This window comes from Lonchura striata, chromosome 3 (assembly GCF_050655825.1).
Source record: "Lonchura striata isolate lonStrDom1 chromosome 3, ASM5065582v1, whole genome shotgun sequence".
In the NCBI taxonomy this organism is placed as follows: domain Eukaryota; kingdom Metazoa; phylum Chordata; class Aves; order Passeriformes; family Estrildidae; genus Lonchura; species Lonchura striata.
This window is the reverse complement of record NC_140705.1, coordinates 109,595,360-109,619,918: the sequence shown is the minus strand read 5'-3', so window position 1 is coordinate 109,619,918 and position 24,559 is coordinate 109,595,360. Positions and strand designations below refer to the sequence as shown.

At 38.9% G+C, this 24,559-nt stretch overlaps 1 protein-coding gene across 8 annotated transcripts in view; it reads left to right on the top strand.

Moving 5' to 3' along the window:
• Positions 1–24,559, top strand: part of DAAM2 (dishevelled associated activator of morphogenesis 2) — a 202,678-nt gene that overhangs the window by 108,959 nt on the left and 69,160 nt on the right. For all 8 annotated transcript variants that reach the window (XM_031504231.3, XM_031504232.3, XM_077781857.2 and 5 more), the window contains 2 exons: positions 15,790–15,864; positions 22,150–22,244. In XM_031504231.3, the coding sequence (XP_031360091.2) occupies positions 15,790–15,864; positions 22,150–22,244 (170 nt within the window). The remainder of the gene's footprint in view (positions 1–15,789; positions 15,865–22,149; positions 22,245–24,559) is intronic.

Here is a 24,559-nt window from a genome sequence, read left to right as displayed (position 1 = left end):
TAATGAGTAAAAAAAATAATAAACTGGATATGAAAGTAGGAGTCAGGAAACTCCTTGGTTCCAAAAAGCTCTTGACTTAAATTATTTTATACTTTCAAAGAACTGTCATTGTTATATTTATACATAAATACATTTCTCTGTACCTGAAGGAAGGAATAGGTAGTTAGGAAACTTTTGGAAACTTTTTGGCCATGTCATTGTCTTAAGCCTTTTCCTTGTGCTATTTACACATGCCTTGGATGCATACAGCATGCCTTTGCCCTTTCCCCTCATGCTGAAATATCTGAATATATTTTCAGATCACGCACTGTTCATTCTTTTTCTTTACTGCACTTCTCTGTCTTCTACGGTGTTCTTGTGGTGAAATTTCTGGGTTTGGGTGAGCTCACTGTAAGGAGCAGGAAGGACAGAGTAGAAGGCAGTTTTGTGCATTACACAGTCATTAAGGAGCCCAAGTCCTTTGGACTGAGGTCACAGATCAGTGCTGAACCACTGAGGCTGTGGTCCAAGTGCAGATTGCCCCTGATGCCCTCCTAAAAAGATTTACACCTCTCACAAAGAAGCACCATCACTTTGCATTCAGTTCTCTTTTCCTAACATCAGAGGGGCATCCTCATGGCCTTGAAATACTCTTGAGAATCCTAGCCTTAGTGAGACAACTTCTAGGAGTTTTACTGCTGTCTTTTTATACCATTTGCAGCTCATTTTCACAAACTCCCACATTTGGTCCCATGTTGCCTGTCTAGCATTACTGAAGATAATGTCTACATGTTTGGTTTGGGCTTTTTTCTTTCTTTGAGTGTTTCTGTTTGAGCTTTGCACTTGAGGTTTGGATTGTCAGCAAAATGTCACCATAAAAAGTATAGCTTGATATTGTGCAGCTGGATATAGAGTAAAATACTTTGAAATCTGCTGGAGAGATCTAAGCTGTTTTTGCAGCTTTTTATATAATTACCATAGCCTACCAGGGATGAAGGACAAAATGGATGCAAATATAAATTTGGAGTCCTCTTTGCCTTTAGGGAAAGCTTTCAGAAGTGAGTGAAAATTTCTGCACTTGCTGTTTGTTCTAGGGCTGCTGTGCATCTGTGGTTTTGCAGTGTGAAGCATAGTTTCAGATTGGTTAAGACACAGAGACAGTTACTTCTGTGAAACATTTCTATACTAAATCCTGAGGTCTTTTCTTTGCATTTAAGGCTTCATATGGAGGTTCTAAGAGCAGGAGACTGCATTACACTCGATGTATTTAGATAGGAGTTCACTTCTTCAGGTTCTTGCCTTAAAGTAGGAGATAGGTATTGAGATCACAGAATCACAGAATGGGTAAAGGACCACCAGTGGGATCATCTGTGGCAAGCAGGATCATTCCAGAACACATGGCAAAGATTGCATCTAGATCATTCTTGAATATCTCTGTTGAGAGAAACTCCACAACCTCTCTGGATGACCTATTCCAGTGCTTAGTCACCCACACAGAAAAGAAGTTCTACCTCATATTTAGGTGGAACTTTCTATGCATCAGTTTCTACCCATTGCCTCCTGTCCTATTGCTCAGCACCACAAAAATCCTGGCTCCATCCTCTTGGCATCCTCCCTTCAGACACTGATAGGCATTGATAAGGTGCCCTCTCCATTGTTCCTTCTCCAGGCTGACCAGGCCCAGCTCCCTCAGCCTTTCCTGGTAAGAGAGGTGTTCCAGTCCCTTAATAATTTTTATTCCCTCCATTGTACCCACATGGAGCTCCATGTCTCGTTTGTACTGAGGTGTGTAGACCTGGGCACACAGCTCCAGATGTGGCCTCACCAGGGCATAAGCCACAGGACACACTGCTGGCTCATGGATGGCTTGTTGTCTACCAGGACTCCCAGGTCCTTCTCCACAGAGCTGCTTTCCAGCAGGTCGGTGGCAGCTGTCAGCCATGTGCTGGTCTGTTATTCAGGAGTTATTCTGAGGTGCAGGACTCTGCACCTCCCTTTGTTGAATTTCAGACAGTTCCCCTCTCTCCACCTCTCCAGCCTGTCGAGGTCCTTCTGAAGGGCTGCACAGCCCTCTGGGGTATCAGCCACTCCTCCCAGCTTGGTGTGGTCAGGGAACTTGCTGAGGAGGCATCTGCTCCTCCATCCAAGTCATGGATGAACACGTGAAACAATACTGGGCCCAGTATTGAACCTTTGGGGACCTCACCAGTGGAAAGACTCTAACTAGACCCTGGGCCGCTAGATCCCTCTGGGATCTGCCATTCAGCCAGTTCTGAGCTATTGAGGAGATTATACATTTTCCCTAAAGAAGAGAGAAAATGGATCTTCATCTGGTCTCATTTAGTTATATAGTATGCCAGATGAAGATCACACTATTGTGTTGTCTGAGTGGGGGTTTTTAGTTTTGTATTGTCTGTTTTGAGCTAGAAAAGCCCTTTGGGGTTCATCCTTTCTGTATGAAGACTGCCAAGCATATGGTTGTCCCATAATAAATGAAGTGGGTGGTTTGAAGTTGTATTTTTTTTCGATTCTATCTTCTTGCATTATTTTTTCCTCTTTGAAATACTCTTAGAGTCTGTTATTGATTTGGAATATTAAACTGTTTTGGTAATGGATTTATAGCTTTAAGGAGCATTTAATGTGTCCCTTATAAGTTGCTTTCTTTAGAGTTGCTGTTCCATATGCGGTATCTGGGAGCAGCAGACGTGAGCACACGAGATGGTTTGCTGCAGTATTTGAGAAGCCATTTGTATGGACTCACAGTTTGATGAGTCTTGGATGTGACTTCATGAGAGATTTTCTTTCAGCTCTGCAGGAAGTGTTGAAGGGGAGTATGAGTGGATGTGGGGGTGGGTACTTTTACTCTGTTCCCTGGGAAGTCTGGAAAACACAGGGTAACCCTCACAGCACGTGTGATATCTGAACAGCAATAGCAGTTGGTGGGCAGTAGCAGGCTGAAGAAGCTGTGTGGGATTTTTAGTGTAAGCAATCCCACAATTAGCACTATTGATGACTAATCAATGAGGGTCTCTCATGACCACAGGGCAAAGGTCAGCAAAGCCACACTGGATATAAAAAAAATTATACTTTATTTGAAGTCTTTGGTACATCAGAAAATTGTTTCTCTTCCTACCAATGCTTTGGAAGTCTGTGGCTGAAGTTCAACTTCAGTCAACTGAGGTGTGTAATGTAACTCAATATTCAAACCTTGATAATGATCTGAGCAACCTGATCTAACTTTGACATCAGCTCTGAGTGGGTCCCTTCTTCTTAAGGCCCCTTCCATCCTAAATTGATTTGTCATTCTCTATGCTGTTCACAAATCAAACTAGGAAAGCAGCTGCATGGCCCTATAAAGAAAGGAAACATCAGTAATGCTTCATGCCACCTCCTATATACTGTCCTGCATTACTGCTGTGAGGCCAGCTCCTTGAAACAGGCAGCAGCAGATGCTGTTTGGTTCCCTCCCAGTGCCTGGGATCCATGGCTTCTTTTTGTCTGGGAAGACTGCATGACTTCCTTAGCTTAGAAGGCTGCTGGTGAAACAGACTGAAATGTAGAATGTCTCAAATTAATTCCCTGAAAATAGACTTCTTGCTTTCAGTTTGCCTAGGGCTCGCTGGAAATCTCATAATGCTGGGAAGTCACAGTGGGAGAATGTTGCCCTTTGCAAACCACGGCATTCCTTCAGCTTGATGTTTGGAAAATGCCAGCAATTGTGGAGTTAACTTCCTTTTTTCCCACCAGCATCTGTTCCTTTTTCTGTGAGCAGAATGACTTCATGCTCAGATGTTTGGAATGATTTGTTAGCTTGATGCTGACATTGGGTCATTTCAGTATCTTTAGTCTAGGTATGGAAGACAGGCACAAGACTTCAAAAATTACCTTGCTATAAATGCAAGTAGGCTGAAGAAAATCAAATTCAGAAACTCTGGCCTATGACAAGTACTGGACTTAAAAGAAAACATTAGAATGCTGTAAGAGTGTCACTAATGCAGCAAAACCACACATTTCCTGATTAGTGGTGTACTTGGGCCTTTCCAGTGTGAAAGAGCTGTTTGATGGATGGTACCTGTTAATGTATGTCATTGGCTGAAACACTAGCTCCCAAATTTGGGCAGCACCATTAGTACAATATAAAGTAAAACCTAAAATTACATACATCTCCTTCTACATAATTTAATGTAGAGAATGTGTTCTCACTGGAAAAATAAAACTGGGGATTCATGTTAGACACCGCTTCATTCTATTGTAGTTCCATACAATAAATTTAGAAGTTTTATCTTACAAAATTACCATATAAATTTGTTGATGTTGCCCGATTATTTTTTAAGCAGGTCAGCATACTTGAGAAGAATCATTGCCTGTTTTTTATGGTTTCTCCTGGACCTCCTGTAATTGTTTGTTCATGTTTTTTACTTGTTATTTTTGCTTCTGTAGTAAAGACCTCAAAGTGTGTACTTGAAGAAAGATTATAGGCTTAATAATGTTAGATACTCCTCCTAAATTTTTTCCTTGAAGTCATTCTTGTAACAGTTTAAAGTGTAAGTTTAGAGTCAAGAAGGCAAAATTCATGCACAATTCAGATGATATACCATTATTATGGCTTGGAATTGTGACACCTGGAAGACCACATTTTAGAGAACATACGAGGAGATCAGTTTTTCCAAGTTGTCTGCTTGATTTGGTTTATGTTTTCCACGTTGCAATGACAACAGTTGCAGACTCATTTATTTATCCTAGCATAAGAGGTTACCTTGGGTCAGGATCTTGAAATTATATATTTATTTATGTATAATTGAAAAGTATTTTCTTCCCTGCCCCCCATGGGAACAACATGGTTATTTTTAGCTCCTTCCTCCCTCTCCTCTCCCTCTCCTACAAAAAAGTTTACTCGCTCCTTAAAAAATACCTTCTTACTTCCTTAGTTCAGACTGCTGAAGACATAAATGTCATAAACTTGCCACAGGATTTGCTATAGATATTCTGAGTATGCAGAATTTGTGTGTCCATCTTGCAGGTATGTAGCTAGTAGTATGCAGGTATGAGCTAGTAGTGCTCCTGTCAAAGTTAAAACTCAACAGTAATCAAAAATCAGGCCCAAAATAGTCCTGAATTAGAAAATTGTCATCATCATGCCTAATGCTGTGGTTTGCATTTGGTTTGCCTTCTGTGGGAGTTTTGGGAGGACTCAGTGGAAGCAGATTTGACCCTAGCATGAAAAAAAAGGAAAAAGAAAGAAAAAACATTTATCCAGCTGTTATCCTACTAACATGGTGTAATTCGATGTACTTAAGAACAAAAATAATGGCATGCAGTCCAGTTCTGCTGCATGGGAAGTACATGTAAATGCTGATACCACTGGATTATGTTCTGTCCTTGTCTGTCCTCTTGCACAAGTTCTGATTCTTCACAATCCAAGTATGAGCCCATCCTGCTGATGGCATGTAATAATAATGATAACAACATATACTCTGTACAATGCCATTCTCACCATTCAGATTAGTCTTTGGTGGATATGCAAGAGTAAAGAATGTATAAATAGCAAACATTTTTCTGTGGTGTTTGAGAAGGAAATTTGGTAGAGATCACTGAATTTCACTGAGTGTTCATAAGCCTTATAACAGCTAGTGAATACTGGGCAGGAAGAGTTGCTGAATTCCTATCTTTTGTGTGAGAAGTTTAGAAATGGGCAGAGTAAAGAGTAATTGTGGGATTATAGTGACAGCCATGAAGAGAAAGAAAGGAATTAATTACCTCCTACTTTCTGGAGAGTTGTTTAGTTTTCATCGCAGTCAGATGTGACAGTTTCATCTATGCATCTTAATTGAGGTGAAAGTCACGCTGTCTTCAGTCATAATTCAGTCATCATTGAAAGGTACTTGGTACCCCAAACACTTTGCAGATGTACTGAGAGAAATGAAGGCTGGGAGAAACAGTTTTACCTGAGTTTATGGAAAGGGCAGAAATAAAGCAACTGTGTGATACATCAGATACTGGGCTAGCAGCTTAAGAGCTGTGGGCTTCAGACTGTCTTATTCCCTTTGTTCTGTCCAACAACTCCTAACTTTTTTTTTTTTTTTCACTAGTGAAAGGTTAAATGATGGAGAAAAATGAAAAATACTTTGGTGCCCTGGCCATCTTACTGTCATCATTCCTTAAAAAGGGCCCAGAGCAAAAGTGAACTAAAGCAATCAGTGTTGCTGGAAAAACAAACGGTGGACATGTTGTGAACAGTGAAGATAAACCTTTCAGAACTTGGTATTAAAAAATTCTCTTGCATGCTTCGAGAAGGAACTTGTCCTAAATGTCTCTGCTGGCTCTAGGTAGGTGTGTCCTTGGTAGTTCTGTGTGTCTCTGAGCAGGGTAAGTGACATTTCATTCCCATGAGCAACATGCAGGGTGTTTGCCATGAATTGTAGGTGACTTCATTTTATTTACAAAAGATTTTAAATCATTACTTGTTGGAGATAAACAGTAGGACAAAAAGATAAACTTGGAGGCTCAGTTACACAGTCTGAGCCTTTCTGTGGCTTTTCACATTGCCTCAAGAGTGCCAGGAGGAGGAGGAGGAAAGGAAGTGAAGAAGAAGACAGCCCAACTAACAACATTCTAATGTGGTAGGAATACATTTTAAAATAGTGCTGTTGGAAAGGAGACAAGGTGAGCTGGTTGGGTAAGGAAAAAGTCCCTTTCTGTATCCATGGAGTGTGACCGTAAGCTGACCGAGGTAATGGAAATGTACACACAGTACCTGTGTAAACACAGGGTAAACAGTAAAAGGGACAATGCAGAGGTTGGTTGTTAACAAAACAATAGAATATGTCCTGCTATTGCTGCTGAGGCTTTATTAGGATAGTGACAAATTGTTGGCCTCACCTGCCACAGATTACACACGGTACTGCAGTGTGGGAATGCAGAGCTTCCCTCTGGCTGCCCTGGGACCCTGGCAGGGGTCAGGAACCCCCCTGGACAGAGCCCCCAGAGACACTGTCTGTGATATCTGTCCATGGAAAAGAGTTTTCAATGTTACAGCATGAATTACCAGCTCTGAGTGTTTGATATCAGTAATAATTAAGTGTGACACGAGTGCAAAAGTAAAATTTTAAGATTCTAGATTAAGGGTTCAAAGGAGACAAGATGGAAGAAATTGGGTGTGTTTTGTCCTTTTTCTCCTTCTTCATGGTCTCCATGTTTCACTGTAGTGTTGGCATTTTTCTATTAGTTTAAGCTAAGAACGCACTGTTCAACACAGATAATATATATTATTATAAATATAGCACACGTAGTTTCTGGTATATAATATTTGTAACATCCCACTAAGGGGCAGAGCCCCACATGCTGCCCTGCAGGACAAACCTATGGCAGAGCAGCAGAACATGTCATAGATAAGCAAAAATAAACAACCTTAAAAACCAGCACAAACAAATTATAACTTATTTAGCAACAGAGCAAAAAGACAAAGACTTTTTACAATCTCAGAATCATCAATACCACAGATTCCAAGACTTCAGAATGTGACCTCCAGCTTGCTGCAGGTTTGTGGGACCAGAGCTGTGCTTCAGGAGTGCAGCCTGGGTCCACAGGCACACCTGCTGAGCAGAGCATGTCCATGAGAAACGGTTTGTCTTCTTCTGAAACAATCTCTGGGTAGGATGATCATGACTTGATCATGACTGGAAGGATCCTCCCTAGTGGACATTTTTCTTCACATCCAAAAGGAGTGGATGGGCTGAGGTAAGGTAGCCTCCTGAGTATGTGTTCATTGAAAGTAACAGTACTTCAGTAATACTACTATTACTTCAGATAATAGTACAGAAGGATCATTTTGCAGCTGCATCAGAAGAACTTACTCAACAAGAGAATGACTTCCATGGCAGAGGCTAAACATTAATCTATGGAACAATGTTTAATATTACACTTCAGTATTGCATTTCAATAATTACACTTCAATTTAGCAAAAAAAGCTTTGTCCTGAGGGGAGAAATCACTGAAGAATTCAGTGTAGCCTCAGCTGTACAATTAAGTAGTTCTGTAAATGTAGGGCAAGTTATCTTCCCGGTCACTTCACACACTATACCCTAAAATAATACCTGATGATGATGGAATTCCTGTCCTGCAGCAGGGCTGAATGTGGTTGAAGAAGGACAAGCAGGCTTGTATGATCTATAAGTGATAAGAAGAGGCTGCTGCAGTCAGTGCTGGCAGCAAGTTTACATCTATATGTATTGAGGAGAATGAAAAAACACCAAAATAAGAGAAAAGAGAAGATGGGTTCTTAAAACTGGACATATACTATAAAATCCTACTAAAATATAAAGTTCCTAAAAAGGACTCTGTCCATCAATAATCTATTGTTAGTCTTATGCAAGATATCCTTATTGTAAACTTAATCTTGGTTTAAACACTACAGTTCTACATTAAAATCAGTGGTTGAGAATTCTGAGGTTTCAAACACTAATATTTATCTTCAGCTCAAAGCAATGCACTGACCACCTTTCTGCCTGCCAGTTATGCCACTCTAGTGAGAATTGCTACTCTGTTTTCTGTGAGAAACTCTCCCTGTGTGTATGTGCAATGGATGTCCTGTGTTTTCTGGAGGACAAGAAATGACAGTGCAGCCTTCATCACCCTTAGACTGATATCAATATCAATAATTTATTTGAAGTGGCTTTGAGTTTTTGAGAAGGCTGGAAATGATACGTCATGTGTCATATAAAAGGTACAACTTCTGGAGATTCTGTATCTTTGAGTGCTCAGGAAGCAAAAAAAAAAAGAGAGATGCCATCATTAGTTCCAAAAAAATACATATTTAACTTGACTGGAACGTTTTCAGCCCTGGTAGAGCCAACTGTCTTTCAAAAATGACTGATAATCCATTTTAATTTCTAAAGGCTGGTGAATTTCTGCAGCACTAAATCTTCTCTCAATATTAGGAAATTATTTCTAGACAGGAATCCTCATTGTTCATAAGTGTATCCCTTTTCACTTTTATACTTTATTTTTTGACAGCGAGTTCCACATTTAGACAGTATTAAGTATTTTGTAATATAAATAATCAGAAGCCTTTGATTCTTCCTTTGAAAGAATTGTTAGTAAGGAACATCAGAAGTCATAATTAGGTTTGTCAAATTACAGACAATGGGGCATGGCTCAGGCTAAATGAAGCAAAAAAAGAAAAAAAACCCACCCTGTGATCTATTAAGGAAAATACCCCTGTCATAATGCAGTGAACTGTAGGTATGTATGGGTATACCTGACCTTTGTGAGAGGCAATCAGAAGTCCTCAGTTGCATGCTCCAACTGGTCATTAATGAATATTCTCTTTTAATAAGTTACACAGTAGACTGCTTTTGTGGCAGAAGGATTATTATCTGCACATCAGTAGCTTAATTCCAGGGAGACAAGTAATGTTTGCTTTTCTCAATCTGGGTAAATGGTGCTTAGAAGGATTGGATATAGCTTCCTTTCCAAAACTCTGAGACTATTTGTATAAATGTTAGTCATAAAGTTTGAGAAACGGAGCAGTGACCACATCTGTCTAGTGAATGGCTCAGTCCTATGATCTGTGCTGTTTCAAAATTAGCATCTCTTGGGACATGGTTGGCTTTTTGGAGGCATGAACTGTCTGAAAAGCTTAGATGCATTTTAGCTCCACTTCTGAAATAGCATTTTGTCCCACAGCAGATCAAACACATTTTGTGTCTTTTAATGAAAGCACTTTTTATTTGTGATATTTTGGCTGCTCTGAACTGTGACATAGCAAATAGGTTGGACAATGTGTTAATAAACAAGTAAATGTTTCTTTGAAAGCTGAACTTCTTAAAGTGAAGGAAAGTCACATCAGACATGAAAAAAGGGAGAAGGGTGATTTGAATGAGAGTGCAGTACAACTTATGTGGACTGATTCTTGGCTATACTTCAGATTTCCTGTGTAACTGGGTACTGTGTAATGGTCTGCATCCCATTTTTCTTGTTTCTGTTAATCTCACTGATAGAGACACTGAAAAACCCAATACATTAATTTATTGAGGGACCTTTGTCAGTGTGCAGTGCAAAGTGATGCAAGACTGATTCAGTGTTGTGGTGAGCTGAGTCTTTACGTCTCTGAAGGGAAGAGAGCTGCACTTATGGGAAGTGAAGAAGCAGTAATAGGCATCTTCCACCCTTCAAACAAAAACCCACCTTGTTTTTAGTGGCCAGAATCTTCATGTGCAAAGCAAGGGTCGCACCCTTCACTTTGAAACAGAACATGGACACGAGTCTGAATCCCACACATCTCAGATGAACATTTTAGCAGCTAAGCTGTTACTGTGAAGAGTGTGAGAGAGCTTCAACAAGAAACTGAAAATCTTTATGCAACAAAGCTTTCATCTTAATTTATGTAAATCATGTTAAAATTTCAGTCAACTGTCACTTAAAAAAATCCAAACACCCCCTAAAAAATGCCCAGTTATTTGTAGTCAGAGTTCCAATTCCCATAGCTTTTCAATGGGAAATTTGAAAAAAAGTATCTACAGGGCTATGATAAATAATACATTTCAGTTTTTGCTAATTTTTCTGTTTCTTGTAATGATTTGAACACCATGATTTATATTTTCTGAGTTGTATGTGATGGTGCTGACCTTTCAGACCAGGTAAAAGAACTCATCTTTCAGCTCTGTGGTGTACTTGAAAGATGTGTGAAGGCTGTTGAGAGGAGGAACCACACTAACCTCAATGTGGCTTTTGCAAGGAAATGCACTTCTTTATGACCCCAGTATCAGCTTGAGCGTGCAGTGTCTGGACATGATGCAGTGAACAAGCTTGGACAGGAATTTATATCACAGTAGCCACATTTTATATTCTTCATCTCTGTTTGCACATTGCTTTTATTGATGCAGAGAGGAGCTCAGTGAACAGTGCCATGGCTTCCTGGCCAGGAAAGGCTTTATACCCACATTTTCTAGCACCAGATGTGTGGCTTATTCCCATCCTGTTCTAAGCATTGCAAAAGAGTAAGGTCAGCTGCTGCCCTACTGAAGAGACAGGATTGAGAAGGAAGTCATGTTGCTAATGAATAGATGGCACCCCAAGAGTACCCATGCTTGTCCTGTGACATCCTGTAACAGAGGATGCATTTCTTGATGCATCTGTTCAAGGAGGAAGTTTTATGTTGTAGTTTGCCTGTTAGAAGGATTTAATGAGTCCTCTGCATTTATTGCAAGGGTGTGTGTGTGTGTGTGCAGGTAGTGGCAAGGTCCACATGATGGTTGGGCACCCAGGGATGGCAAGCACCTGCTAATCCTGGGGAGTTAATATTTTTTAACATTGCATAAAAATAACCTGGTATAAATGATGGTAGAAATAAAGGAGTACTGGGTTGAGTGTCAGAGTGTGCCAGTGTGTTTGTCACTCTGACAATGAGTTTCAATTATCGTGTCAGAATATATACCTCTCTGGCTCCTTCTGTAGGAAAGAAGCCTTCTAAAGCTGCTAGTTTTGTGGATGTATTTAGTAATGCTTTGACATGCTCAGACTTTCAGGACATGCTCTGGAGAGCTGCTCAGTATTTTTGGAGCTGGATTGGTGCAGAGTGAAATAGCAACGTGTCATCACTGGAAACTGAAACCCAGTGCTTGCCCTAAAATTCGATGCAGGCAGTTTTGCAACAAAGGCAGTGGTCTGTAATGCTTGCCTGAGTGTGTTGTGGCAGTCTTTGTGTTGCAAATGCTTGTCCCACTGACATGGCAGTAGCAGTCTCTGGCCTCTAGAGAACAGCTTGCCCTATGGATCAGGTCTCCCAGGATTTGCAGAAAAGGCTTTCAGGATCAGCTGAGCTGTACACACTTTGCTTTATTTTCTTTCAGTTTTGATTGGTTCAGATGGTCCAAATATTTGCAGAACTCCATTAAGTCCTAGTTGGGATGAAGTCATAAGTTCCACTTTCCACCAAGTCATGGAGCCTGTCCAAATTAGTGTCAAAGCCTATATAATACCTTGGCTATATTGCAGGCTTGTATAGTATCAAGATCCTGTTTTCACAGCAGTTACATAGTTGTTACTTTAGTGAAGAATGATATGGCCCTTATAAAGTGCACAAGCTGACGCCTGTTTTTTAATGTAATATTTACACTATTCAAGGAGCTAAAAGAAGGCTTTGCTTTAATAGATTCCTTCAGCTAATGTTTTTCCTTATACAGATGGGTTATTGTTTCCAGCTTTTGATACCTACACAGCTTTATATATTAAAGCTCTTTTTTTTTTCTGTTGGTTGGTTTTATTGCCTTTCTCAGTGCTCCTGGAGCAAGGGAAAGGTTTTGTCATCATCTTCAAGTTGCTTTGCAGTTTTCTTTGAATATATTTTAAAACAAAACAAAAAAAACAAAACAAAAAAGAAACCCATCATCCTCTTTTTGCACCCCACACCACAGATTTAATTGCTTTTTATTTACAACTCATCTTCGCTTTCTCAAGAGAAAGCCTGGTGCAGCAATCTTTTAGCATGGACAGAACTCACATAATTTAGGCAGTTAAATGTTTGTTTGTTTGTTTGTTTCCCCAATTACTCTGATGTTACAGGTGTGAACATGACTCTGTTAAAAATATCACTCAGGAGATTGCTGTAAATAAGTGACTTCATGGGGCTGGAAAAAATCTACATGCTCAAGTATAAATAGCTTTTTGGGACTTCATATTGAAATAGAATCCCAGGTTTTAGCTACATTATCATTTATTCTAGCAAAGTAACCTCACACTGACAACCATAAAGTTCTGGTGTGAGCAGGGAGTGTGCAAGACCACTGAGATTGAATGGACTTTTTTTGATTAATATGCTTCCAGACCAAAACAACTTCAGAAAGTGAGGATTGCTTGCTGGGGTACCTGTTGAAATTTTTTTAACCTCAGCAATGTACATCTTCTGTCTGGACTTTAATTCAGGATAAAATCTTACACACTGTGTTCCACTGAAACAATTTTTTTCCCAGTTTTAATTCAAAAAATAAGAGTTGCAGGCTAAGAGTTCAGACTAATTTGTAATGACTGGAGAATGGTCAAAAGCAGGATATACCAAGGACCTTGCCTCTTTGTTAAGCTAATCATATATACAGATATAATTTATGGTATCATAATCTTCGTGTCATTGGTTCTAATTGTGAGATGTCTAGTGATTTGGGTTCAGGCAGGAAATTGTTCCGAATTCTGATTTTTTTCTAGTGTATCTATCCTGATGGTTTTCAGTCTCCACATTTAACAAAGACATCTAGAAATGTTAGTTGTAGCATTCAAGCATTTATACTTATTTTTTTCCCCCTAAAGAATCTTAAGGACAAAAAATTTTGTGGCTTATTTTAGAATATAAAGGATGAGTTCAGGCATTCCTTAATTTGTATGGTTTGTTTCATTATTTGGAATTCAGAATGGAGGTAGGAGAAATATAGAGAATGCATGTATTGACTGTTCTGACAGTGTTCTTGTCATGAGTACTCTGCAAACTATTACAGTTGTCTCTAGGACTTTTATAATTATCTGCAGAGAAACATTTCAGAAGATCACATGAGCACTCGCTGCACTTCAGATGAGTGGCTCAGCCAGGTTCCCTGCAGAATGACCTTACTTTATACTTCTAGATATGCTTCCTATTTCTTTTGTTCTCTTAGTGGATGATAATATTATCATATAAAAATAATGCTGTATTTATCTATTGTATGTTTCAATTTACTTTTCCATTGTCAAGGACACATATTGATTTTTGCAAGGGAGGTTACTATCTGCCAAGTGTGAAACTGTTGTCAGCGTTGTGGCTGCCACTAGATATTATTCTGCACAGAAAAGGGCAGCAAAAGGCAGTCTGCCAAAAACATGAGATGTGATTGTTGGTAGTGAGTTGCATGTTTCTGTAATGCTCTAGACATAGACATTTTACATAGATATGGGTCTGTCTGATTCCTGCTTATTGTGGCCAGGAAAGGAAAGTAAAGAAAATCAGCAGAACTTCTCAATTAATGTGAGAAACATCACTATTTTATTTATTGCACCATCTATTATAATGAGGTGGTGCTTAGTGTGTGCATAGCATTTGTCAATACAGTTGGTATCTCCTACCACTTTGCCAGCCTTTTATACTTTTGGTACAGTGTATTTATCTGTATGATGCTTTGTTTAATTCTTCTGCTCTTCTTAGCTGTTCAGTTGGGTGCAAGGGATTAATAAAGACCTATGACCTGTACTGTGTGACCTGACACTGACCTGATGTGTGTGCACTGCAGTCCTTCTCTACATGAGGACAAAGCTGTTTAGTCAGTGCCATGAAAGGATTTGCTCCTTTAGTTTACGTGTTGAAAATCCAGTGGAAGGAAGAGAGGGGAAGATCCTAATCTCAGTCATGGATTTGTTTTTAATTCAAAATATGAAGATTTTGAGTTGTGCAGAATTGTTGTCATGTGTTGGTATGTACCCTGGCAAGAAATTGTCAGCAAGGTGTTGACTGAATGTGGCTCAACAGGAGGCATGTAGAGCTATTTATCATCTCTTAACCAAATAATAGTGGAATAGTTGAGGTACTCTGAAAGACATACACTTCTAATTTTATTATCTTCCAGGGTAGTTTTTCTGCTGTGATTAAGCTTTCATGCACAGAAAGCATTAGCAAGATCCACACATTCTTCATATGCCTTTGGTCATCCTTAGGATGAGTCAAGTGCTTCAATCTCCAACCATATGCTAGGAATGTTAGTTATTTGTAGTTTATAGTGGGAGATGAGGATCCTGGAAAGCAATCCTCATGTTACCAGTGACTTTACACCTATGTAGAAATACATATATTCATTAGAAAGAAATGTAATTTCCTTTGAGCAGTCAAGGAACAAAAAAAGAATTGGTTCCTGAGTCAGTGTAGGTCTTCTTTTAGAAGGTTGATTGAGATTAGCCTACTGAAGATAATTTCAGGTGGATTACATTGGAGGTAAGGAGATAAGGATTAATACTGCTCCTACTGTAACTGAGGGGATGCTTTTGTACCCCTTTGGATGTTCTGAGATTTAGCTTGACTTTACATGATATGGTAGGATTAGGATAGGTTAGAATGGAACATTTCAGTTGGAGGGACCGACAACATTCACGTATTACAGCTGCCTGACCATTTCAGGACTGATCAAATTAAAGCAAGTTGTTAAGGACATTTTCCAAGTTCTTCTTAAATAATCAGCAGTCTTGGGGCATCAGCCACCTCTCTAGGGTGCCTTTTCCAGTGTCTGAACAGCCTCTTGGTAAAGCAATGCTTCCTAATATCCAGGCTGGAACATATTTTGGTTTATCACATCAAAATTATACAGTCTTTATCTTCTTTTCAGGTTCCTTTTTTTCTTTTTTTTTTTTTTTTTTCTCCATAGAAGATGCTAAACTCCTTTGTTGGTGAATTCCACCATTACCATAACAGTAGAGAGACCAAGTAATTTATAAGATCTGTCAGTATAAAGATACAAAATGTAAACCTGCAATCTGTAAATGGGCTATCCTTGTACTTGGAAACCTAATATGTTTAAGGGACTGAGGTTTGCTGCTCAGATGCCAAAGATAACTGTATCTCCATCAAACTTTATTATTCTGCATTCAATAATCTGAGCTGAAAGGGATTCTTTTTATCTGACATACCACGGTGACACTGCTAACTTTACACTTTCAGAAATGTTTGCAATAAATGCCACACATCCAAGTGCATTGTACAAGAATATGGAGGAGATAGCAGAGCAATGAAGAATTCCAGGTGGTTTTTGAGTGGTTTTCATCGTGTAGTCATCTTGTGTAACCTTGCCTAACTTTCTGTTTCAGGAACAAGAAGATCCTAATAAGCTTGCTACCAGCTGGCCAGACTACTACATCGACCGCATCAATTCCATGGCAGCAGTAAGTTACCTCTCCTGCTAAACAGGGAACATTTCCTACCACAGGGATGTGTTTCTTTAGGAAGAAATCCTCAAAGGGGAAGAATGTTAGCCCAAAGGCCTAACTGATTTAAAATAGGGCTTACAAAAGAAGAGTACGAGGATTAAGAAAGAGCCCTGCTCTAGCGTTATAAAGCACTAAATTAGAAAGCACTATAAACATTTCCATTTTTTATTTCTACTATATGGAGAACAGAAGGCAACCAAATTAGAGTCTGAAATGAAGATTGAAGAGACTATTTGATGAATCAGCAAAAAGCAACTATTTAAAAACTAGGTGAAGTTTTATTTTATTGTGTGGTTTCAAGTTGATTTGCAACCAATCTACAAAATAACACTTGGGTTCTTATTTTAGTAGAAGAACTAAAGAAACAGTAGTTGTTTATGTAAGATAATATCCAGTAATATAAGAGCACATAAATAAAAAAGCATAAGGCTATAACACCTTAGACATAAGATACAAGGCAAGAAGATATTTGAGGAAAACCTTTTTTAATTGTCCTTGTTCAATATAGCTGTATAGTGTGTCTCTTCCTCTGAAACATCCAGTGAAGATGGTCACCAACAGAATCAACATCTACATATAGTGTTCACTGATCTCCTTTGATTTGATAGATTTTACATTTTTAAGTTTGATTTTTTTTACTTAATTTGTAGTCAAATTTTTCCTCCAATTACTCATGTGCAGTGTTTACTCAGCTTTAGTAGGTGGTTGTGCAAAAATGATAGAGTTCTGTTCCTAGCATTTTAGGTAGTATACCTTGCTTGTTTACTTATGCTTTTATTTTAGATTTATAAAGGCTTCTCTGCACCTTTTGTGTTGTGGTTATGAGCTATAAAATAATTTAATAAAACTAATGTCTTAATAGATGCTAAATGTGGCAGTAATGATGCATTTCTCATGGTAAAATATGTCTTGCCGAGTAGAACAACCTAAGATTTAGAAGCTATAATAACTCACTTAAGAGGATAAAAAATAGCTGCTTTCTACTGAGAGTTGTGAATAAACAAAACTGTCACCTTCCTTCATGCCATATTTTCATGCAGCAGAGTAAGGGAATAAAAATAATATGAATTTATTTTTAGAAAAGACATTGAGCTTTAGTGACTGCCATGACACTCTGCTTTGATTTCCTGACTGAACAAATTTACTCTACAAGGGCCATTAAGGGGAAAAAAAAAAAATAGTATGAAACCTTGCAGTGTTACTGAGCCAAATACTTCTGGTAGGATTTGATCCAAAGTCTTTTGAATCTGCTGAAGTTTTTCCATTGATTTCAGTGACTTTTGGGTTAGTCTTTAAATGATCTTGATGTAAACTTGGAGTGAATATGTATACACCACTGTTGTATATCTGGAACAGCTCCATGGAATGAGAGTATATTTTGGCCTATATTTCTAATTTTAAATGTGTTTTAAGAGCACCAATAAACACCAGCTCTGGTAATGTTGTTTGCATGCCTGAATGCCATTGCCTGAATGATTGATATCCTTTTATTTGGCTTCAAGACTCATGATTCACTCTTATGCTTGAGGTGTTGAGAAGATACACTGGGGCTAAAACTCCTGCTTCTGATTTAACATTTGGTTGCTTCATTTTTCAGCAGGTGAAACCAAGTTGACTTGATTTTGCTGAAATTGTATCAGTGGAAAACTGGACTAATCCAGCTAAGAATCAGCTCCAACACACTATAAAATACATGTTCTGTTCATTATTATTTAGACCTCTGAGATTTCTAACTTTCAAACAGTTATTTCTGGGTCCCATATAATTTCAGTTCTAAATTTAGTGATTGGTTTTTTGAAATTTTTTTTTTAACTCCATCCAAGTGGAGCTGGCTTTGAAGCTGTGAAAGAAAAACATGTTTCATGCTGCTTCCTGACAGTATCTAGTGTATTTCAGCTTGTGTCTCTCGGGCTCTATCAGGTATTACAATATTTTAATTAGAAATATTGCAAGAAGTATCGGAGTTGAAGTGGTAGTAATAATCACAGAAGTGTTAGTTGAAAATGCCTTAAATTCTGCTTTTAATGAAATTTTATCTTTGCATCTCCTGTGGATTTGTAGCATAAGAATCTTCTCATGTTTGTCTTTCACATCCTTTATGTTTTTTTGTTTAATTATGAAGTCCTTCATTAATTTATATTAGCTTGGCAAATATGTTCCTCCTACTCAGTGATTGAGTGGAAATGGCACCTTTTTTGTGCTGATATCATCAGGTATCTTTCCGTGGATTTCAGCAGGCCAGGACTCCTGTGCTCAAGGATCACTTTCTCAGAAGCCCTGCTGTATCTGCCCTTCACAGATTATGTCTGAGAGCAATGTGGTGATTCCTGACATGTTTGACGTTCCCTGCTTGTAACCTTAGACCACTATGTTAAGAAGCACTTTAGGTCACAGATTCCTGATCCTGTTCAAAAAAAAAATGCATTTTATGCACAGTTCTCTTCCCACAATTGTTTTTGTCACTATGACTTCTCAGATTTTTACGTATTTTAAACCAAATTCTCACAAGAGCAAATGTCTAAAACTGTATCTCTTTACTAGTGTACATTTCAGTGGAGGCACTGTCCCAGCCTCCAGGTAGCCTGACTGGAAGGAAGTAGAACATTGGTACACTGTCTTTAGGACCAGTCATTAAGACAAAGGGACAGCTGCTAATCATGTTTAATTTAGAAAGTGGAGCCTCCAAATTTGTCTAGTCCCCTGATCTCTACATGCTATAAATGATACTGGGGATGGGGACAGGGTGCGTGCCCACAATAGAAGACTGTTTCCATTATCAATGTCATTGTCATCTGCTGATTCATCAAAACACAAATGTTTCTTTTCTTAAAAATACAGCAGCTGCCCTGTTAATATAAATGTAAAGAAATGTCCCTGTGTTTCTCCTGCCCTCTTTGCCCCATTATACTACTTGGCAGCACAAATAAACACACTTGTACTTTCCTGAGGAGGAAAAATTCTAACAACATTGTGTTGCTTTTATGATCTTGGCTGTAGATGCATTTTCACAGAGAGACTTTCAGGTGAACAGTAGATGAAAATCCAGCTTTTCTGGACAGGTGGCTTGGTTGAGATTGTGAGATGGGTCAAGATTAATAAATAGAGCTGTAACCAGGCCCTTTTCCTTGACTCAGAAAACATTTGTTTAAGGCATAGCAGCTTCACAGGAGGTTAAATATATATATATATATATATATATATATATATATATATATATATATAATCTTTCAGCAGAATTTAGCAGGTGGATGATAACTTTTTCCTTTAAGTTAGATGACATCTATATTACTTTAAACTTACTTGCATAAAAAGTCAGGGTTTTTTTTAAATTGCATCTATTCATAGTTTATTATTTATAATTTCTTCAAATAAATTTATTCTAATAATAATTTATTCTAGCAGTTCAACCTTAGTGTAGTTAGAGATGTGGTGTACCTTGAATTTCAGCTGACTATAATGAGAAGTCAGAACATCCAGGTTGCTTTTTCACTCTTTATTCTTTTTATTTCTTCCCTTTTTCATTTCACATGTGTGAGGCTATTAAGTAAAATTAGGTCTGTTATACCATATATTGTTGATGCTGGTTTATGTCCTTTCTTTATTTTTCTCTCTCTCTCTTTTCCCCATATTCTGTCATCATGGTCTTTGTATTTTCCTTCCCAGTAATTTAGGGGAATGATTAGCCATTAGGATAAGGTGTGGGAAAATTCTGAGCCTTAAAAAAAAAAAAAAAAAATTCATTTTAAGTGGAGCCAAAATTTTAAAATAATTTCTTATACTGTGCGAAGTTTTACATATAAAATTCCACATCAATGATTGCTTTCACAAATTCTTCAATTTTTTTTTAACTGGCAAATCAAGTAAATAGATGCTATACTTTTCGAGGTGATATACTTGATCTGGAAAACTTCAAATATACAAAATATGCTTATAAAAAGAGCCTGATATATATGCTGTCTTTTATGCACCAGAAAAGGACTATTTTGTTTCCCCTTCCTAATATTTTGGTTCACTGATGGTAACTATCTGCCTCCTAAGTCCAGCAGATGTTAGTCCTTGAGTGCAGTTTGTACTTTAGGAAAGCAATTCATCAGTCAGCCATGTGAATGAAATCCAGCCTCAAATAATGACAGCTTCCTCCCCTCTGTCTCCCAGGGACAGTTTTGTTTTTTATAACTCTTGCCGAGAAAGCCATTTCACAATGCAAACCCTTTAGCGAGGGCATGAGGATTGGAATTCCTGGCCATTCACAAGAGTGAGAAATGAAGGGCTCTTGGCTGCCTGCAGCTTTAGAAAAGGGGTTTTCCATAATCACCCTCTGTTGTAAAGGCAGGATTATTTGTATTTGTTTCATTTGGAAAAGGGCCTTTTTCACTCTGAACGAAGTACTGTTGAGCACCTTCCTACCCTCCATTTGCTTTTCTTCCCCCCCAATGGCTCAGAGGAGAAATTAAGCCATTGGAGGAATGGGAACTTTTCAAAGGAGCATTTATGGGCCAAAGGAAAGATGACCAGATGGGCTGTCACCCAAAAAAATACAAATCAAGCCCCAAATCACACCCGAGGACTTTGCCATCCATAACGCCTGTTCAGGATTTCTGTTTATTTTTTCGAAGAGGGGGATCATATATGGCTTGGCTTAAAGAATTTCAATTTCTGTTCCTGGCTGTCGGGGGATGCTGGCAAAAGATAAAACATCATCAGCTCATTTTCCATCAGTAGCGCTCTGTCATTCCATTAGGGCAGGAAATAGCTTGCTCTGTGACTGAGTGAATTTGACTTCAGCGTGGATCAGAGGGAGGACCCCTGGAGTTAAACACATCTCCCCGTGCCAGCTGTTCAGCATAGGACAGCGAGGGCCAAGTGGCCACCCTCGGGATCCCACGTGTGCTGGCATCTCATGATTTGCAAAATCGAGCAGTGGGAGCCCTTCCAGGGGAAGTGAGGTGTTGGGCTGCTGGTGAGGATGGAGAAGGTTAAAGGAGGTTCCGGTGAGAGAAAGGTTTCCTTTGGTGCTTGCTAAACATTAAAATAAAGACTGAAAAGTTTTGCTGTGTGAGCCGTAATTGTAGCTACTCAGATTCCACCACAGAGAGGTACAATATCAAATCCCTGATAGATGATACTAATTTAATTGGGTTATTCATTTGAGAAGGGGTTCAGAGCTGCTTTCCAGATACCACTGAGTGATATCCACAAAAAGTCCTGCCAAAAAGAGAGTCATTTATCCTCTCATTTTACAGTTTGAGCGACTAAGAAGACATAGCTGTAGGCTAAGAATTTCCAGCATTAAGTCTTGACTTTTTCAAAAGACACACATGGGACCTGTGGGCCTGAGTGATATATGCAAAGGGCACTGCAGAGTCTTGCTTCACATGATAAGGTTGAAATGGTGCTGAGTGTAGATCTGGAACCCTAATTTTCTGATATACCACTTTTTAAAGGGCTTTATCTGACTTTGAGAACCATAATTTTTTATGTGTGTTCTACTCATGGTCTCTCACCTTAATTTACAGTCTCCCACAGATACTTCAGTTCCAGTTGACTGCAAGCTGCGTACAGGGGTGAAAATTCTAGGCTTCATGTGTTTCAGTTTACTTGTTAAAAAAGGGACAGGGATTTTTTATGATGCTCCAGCTTTTTGCAGTAAATATTCCTAATTAGCAAGGGCAAAGTGTATAGGGAACCACCAGTTTCTTAAAACAGGTGATATACTTTGCATATGGAGGAAAAGTCAAACTTGTATATACAGAAAATTTAATTCAGGGTTCTTGCAGGCTTTCTAGTCACTTGAAGAAGATTTTATGCTTTGAAACCTGACACATAAGTCTGGTTTGGCTTTATTTTTTTTCCCTCCACCCCAAATCCCTCCAGTCATGTCACTCTAATAAAAGATATTGCCTCTCCCTACAAACTTTGCCTCACACATCCATAGATGACTACAGATTGCTGTTCCAAATTAGGCACAGTTTTCTGTGGGCATACTGGCAACTGTGATTTTTGGGGGGTAATCTGAGAACCCTAGTTTATCCAGTGTGGCAAAGTGATATCCTGCTGCCAGTCCACATGAGCAGCCTCATCTGGATTCAGTTTTGTAGCTGAGGCACTGCGTTCCTAGTTAGAGGTCAGCAGGCACCTCTGCACGTGTTGAAGGGATGGTTGTTTTTCATAATTCCTGCCCTGTGTCTTAGCTTCCACGCTGCTCAGGCGTTCCTAATTGCCACCTTCTTTTGTGAACAGATGCAGACTCTGTATGCTTTCGATGAAGAAGAAACAGAAATGAAAAATAAAATAGTGGAAGACTTGAAGACAGCTCTGCGGACTCAGCCCATGAGGTAATGCTGTTTGCCTTTCATCGCAGCTCCCTGCCTCCCAACAGTCAGATGTGGCACCACCAAGAGTGGCAAGGACAGAAACCTCATTGTCTCACCTCACACAAGCCTCCCTGAGATTTCAGACAATCCTCAGAGAGCCCTACAGTCCCTGGTCTGAGCCTGCCTAGTTTGGAAGGCTAATTAATTTTACACTAATGCTGAAGCATGTAGTTTCAGGAAAATAAAATATAAAGTCTACTGTGAAAAATATGTGGCAGATATTTGCAAACACAGGTAATGACTATGAAGATCAGATTTTAGTCTTTACAGCCCCCTGCACGTCCCATGTAATTTGATTCACTTTGGGCAAAGTCTCAGCTTCTACTCTGAACTTTGAATTAAAACTTGCCCTTATCTTTAGTAATGTGAACTGTTTAGTATAAAGCAGCTAATCCATCTGGCATCACCTGGTTTGGCATTCTTCCCATTCTATGTTGTAACTTGGGCATAGAAAAATGTAAAGAGACTTTATTGTGTACTGTCTTTGAAGGTAAGGTCATCTTTCTTTTTCTGGGAACAAAACTCTGAACAGCAGCAAACTAACTAGCATGGAAACCTTTTCATTTTAACACTTAGAAGGGCAGTGGGGAGAAACAATAACTTTAGTTTATATGATTTTGGGAAACAGTCAAAAATATTCTGATTTTTATATTGGCCAAATACTTTTGCTCCCACGCTATGCTGAAGTCATAATTTCAGAGAGCTTCACAAATGCCTAACCAAATACAGTTCTTTTTTTGGGGAGGGTATCCTAACCAAACAAATGAAATAAATAAAAACAATCCTGAAAATCATCTCAAAGAATTTTCATTGCAGTTACTTTGACATGAAGTGAAGATATTTTTGGGACTTCTTGCAGAACTAAGTGCTGATTGTGCTTCTCCCTTTCATAATCTTTAAAGAAATTGACTGCATGCAGCTTCTCTGGTTTTTACTTCCTGTTTATTTCCTGTTTTGATGGGCTTTAAGAGAGCACAAAATCATATTCTGGTGCTTCTCAAGCATGAAGATTTATGAGGCTTTGATAATTCAACATGTGGTTAGAATAAGTGCTTTTAACATGGAAGCAGAGCACTTGTAGCCTATCCTGAGACCTAAGTCAAGAGTGACTGTTTGATGCTGGCTATCACTGTCCTAAAGCAGAGAAAACAGTAAAATGCAGCTGGACTCTATGTTAAAATGGAAACTAAGGCAACTGTCAAGCTTCCAGCTCTCTCCAGGCTTTTAAACCAAAGTCCTGTGCTTTGAGACTTGATATAGCAAAACGATTACATTGACGTGGAGCTGGTTTGATGCTTGCTCTGTGAAGGTGACAGCTTTTATTGAATGTAGCCACAGCAGCAAAGCCTCTTTGCCTTGTCCTGAGACACTTTGGTGTCCACTATTGGTTGTTTTGCTGTGTTGTTTTGTATAGACAGCCCAAACTCCTTGTTGAGGACAAAGCAATAGAGAAGAAGGAAGAGCAGTGAGCATTTGAGCAACTTCTTTTGCTCAAAGCCTTGCAAGATTTTTCTTCTCCAACCTATATTGCATCTGCTGGATCCCCTTGACAGCAGCCTGTTGCTTCATCTGTTTGTAATAACCCTGACAAGCACAAGCGTCACTACAAGCATCGATGGGCTGACCTTTAAAGTCTTCTAAATCACTGGTGATGGTTGTGGGGCTTTAAAAAAAAAAAAAACAACAACAACAACAACAAAAAAAGCAGTTAAGCCAAGCCAAATTTTGAGTTAAGTCCCGTGTCTCGACTAATTTCCAGCGACTCAATTCGTTAGCTGCCAAATGGGCTGCGTGCCAGTGCCTGATCAACAAGCCAATTTCTTCTTGATGGAAAGGTTGCAGTAGAGAGGCCCTTAGCTCCATCAAATCCCTCTCCTAAGCAGTATGATACCTCACCCTTCAAAATACTAGTCTTTCTAGTTTAATTTGGATATTTATTTTTTTTTGCTACTTCTGTTCATCAGGCCTCTGAAGAAAATAGAGGCCTAAATTCACACAGGGTGAAGCATCTGGAATCCTTTTGTGATAGCAGGTTACACAGGGGCTCTGCCAGTATACCAATAGGCTCCTCTGCTTGAATTCTCTGATCCAGAGGAATCAAAAGAAGAAAAATACATGCATTTGGCTCTCTGTTTTATTTTACTGTAAACTCTGTCTCTTCTAGTAGATAATGCAGAGTAATTACTAATCTCTGTCTCTATTCCAACTAACTAGTTCTAACAGTAAAAAGTAAAGCAGACCTATCCAAACTCAAGTTCCTATCTTCTCTGTAGAAA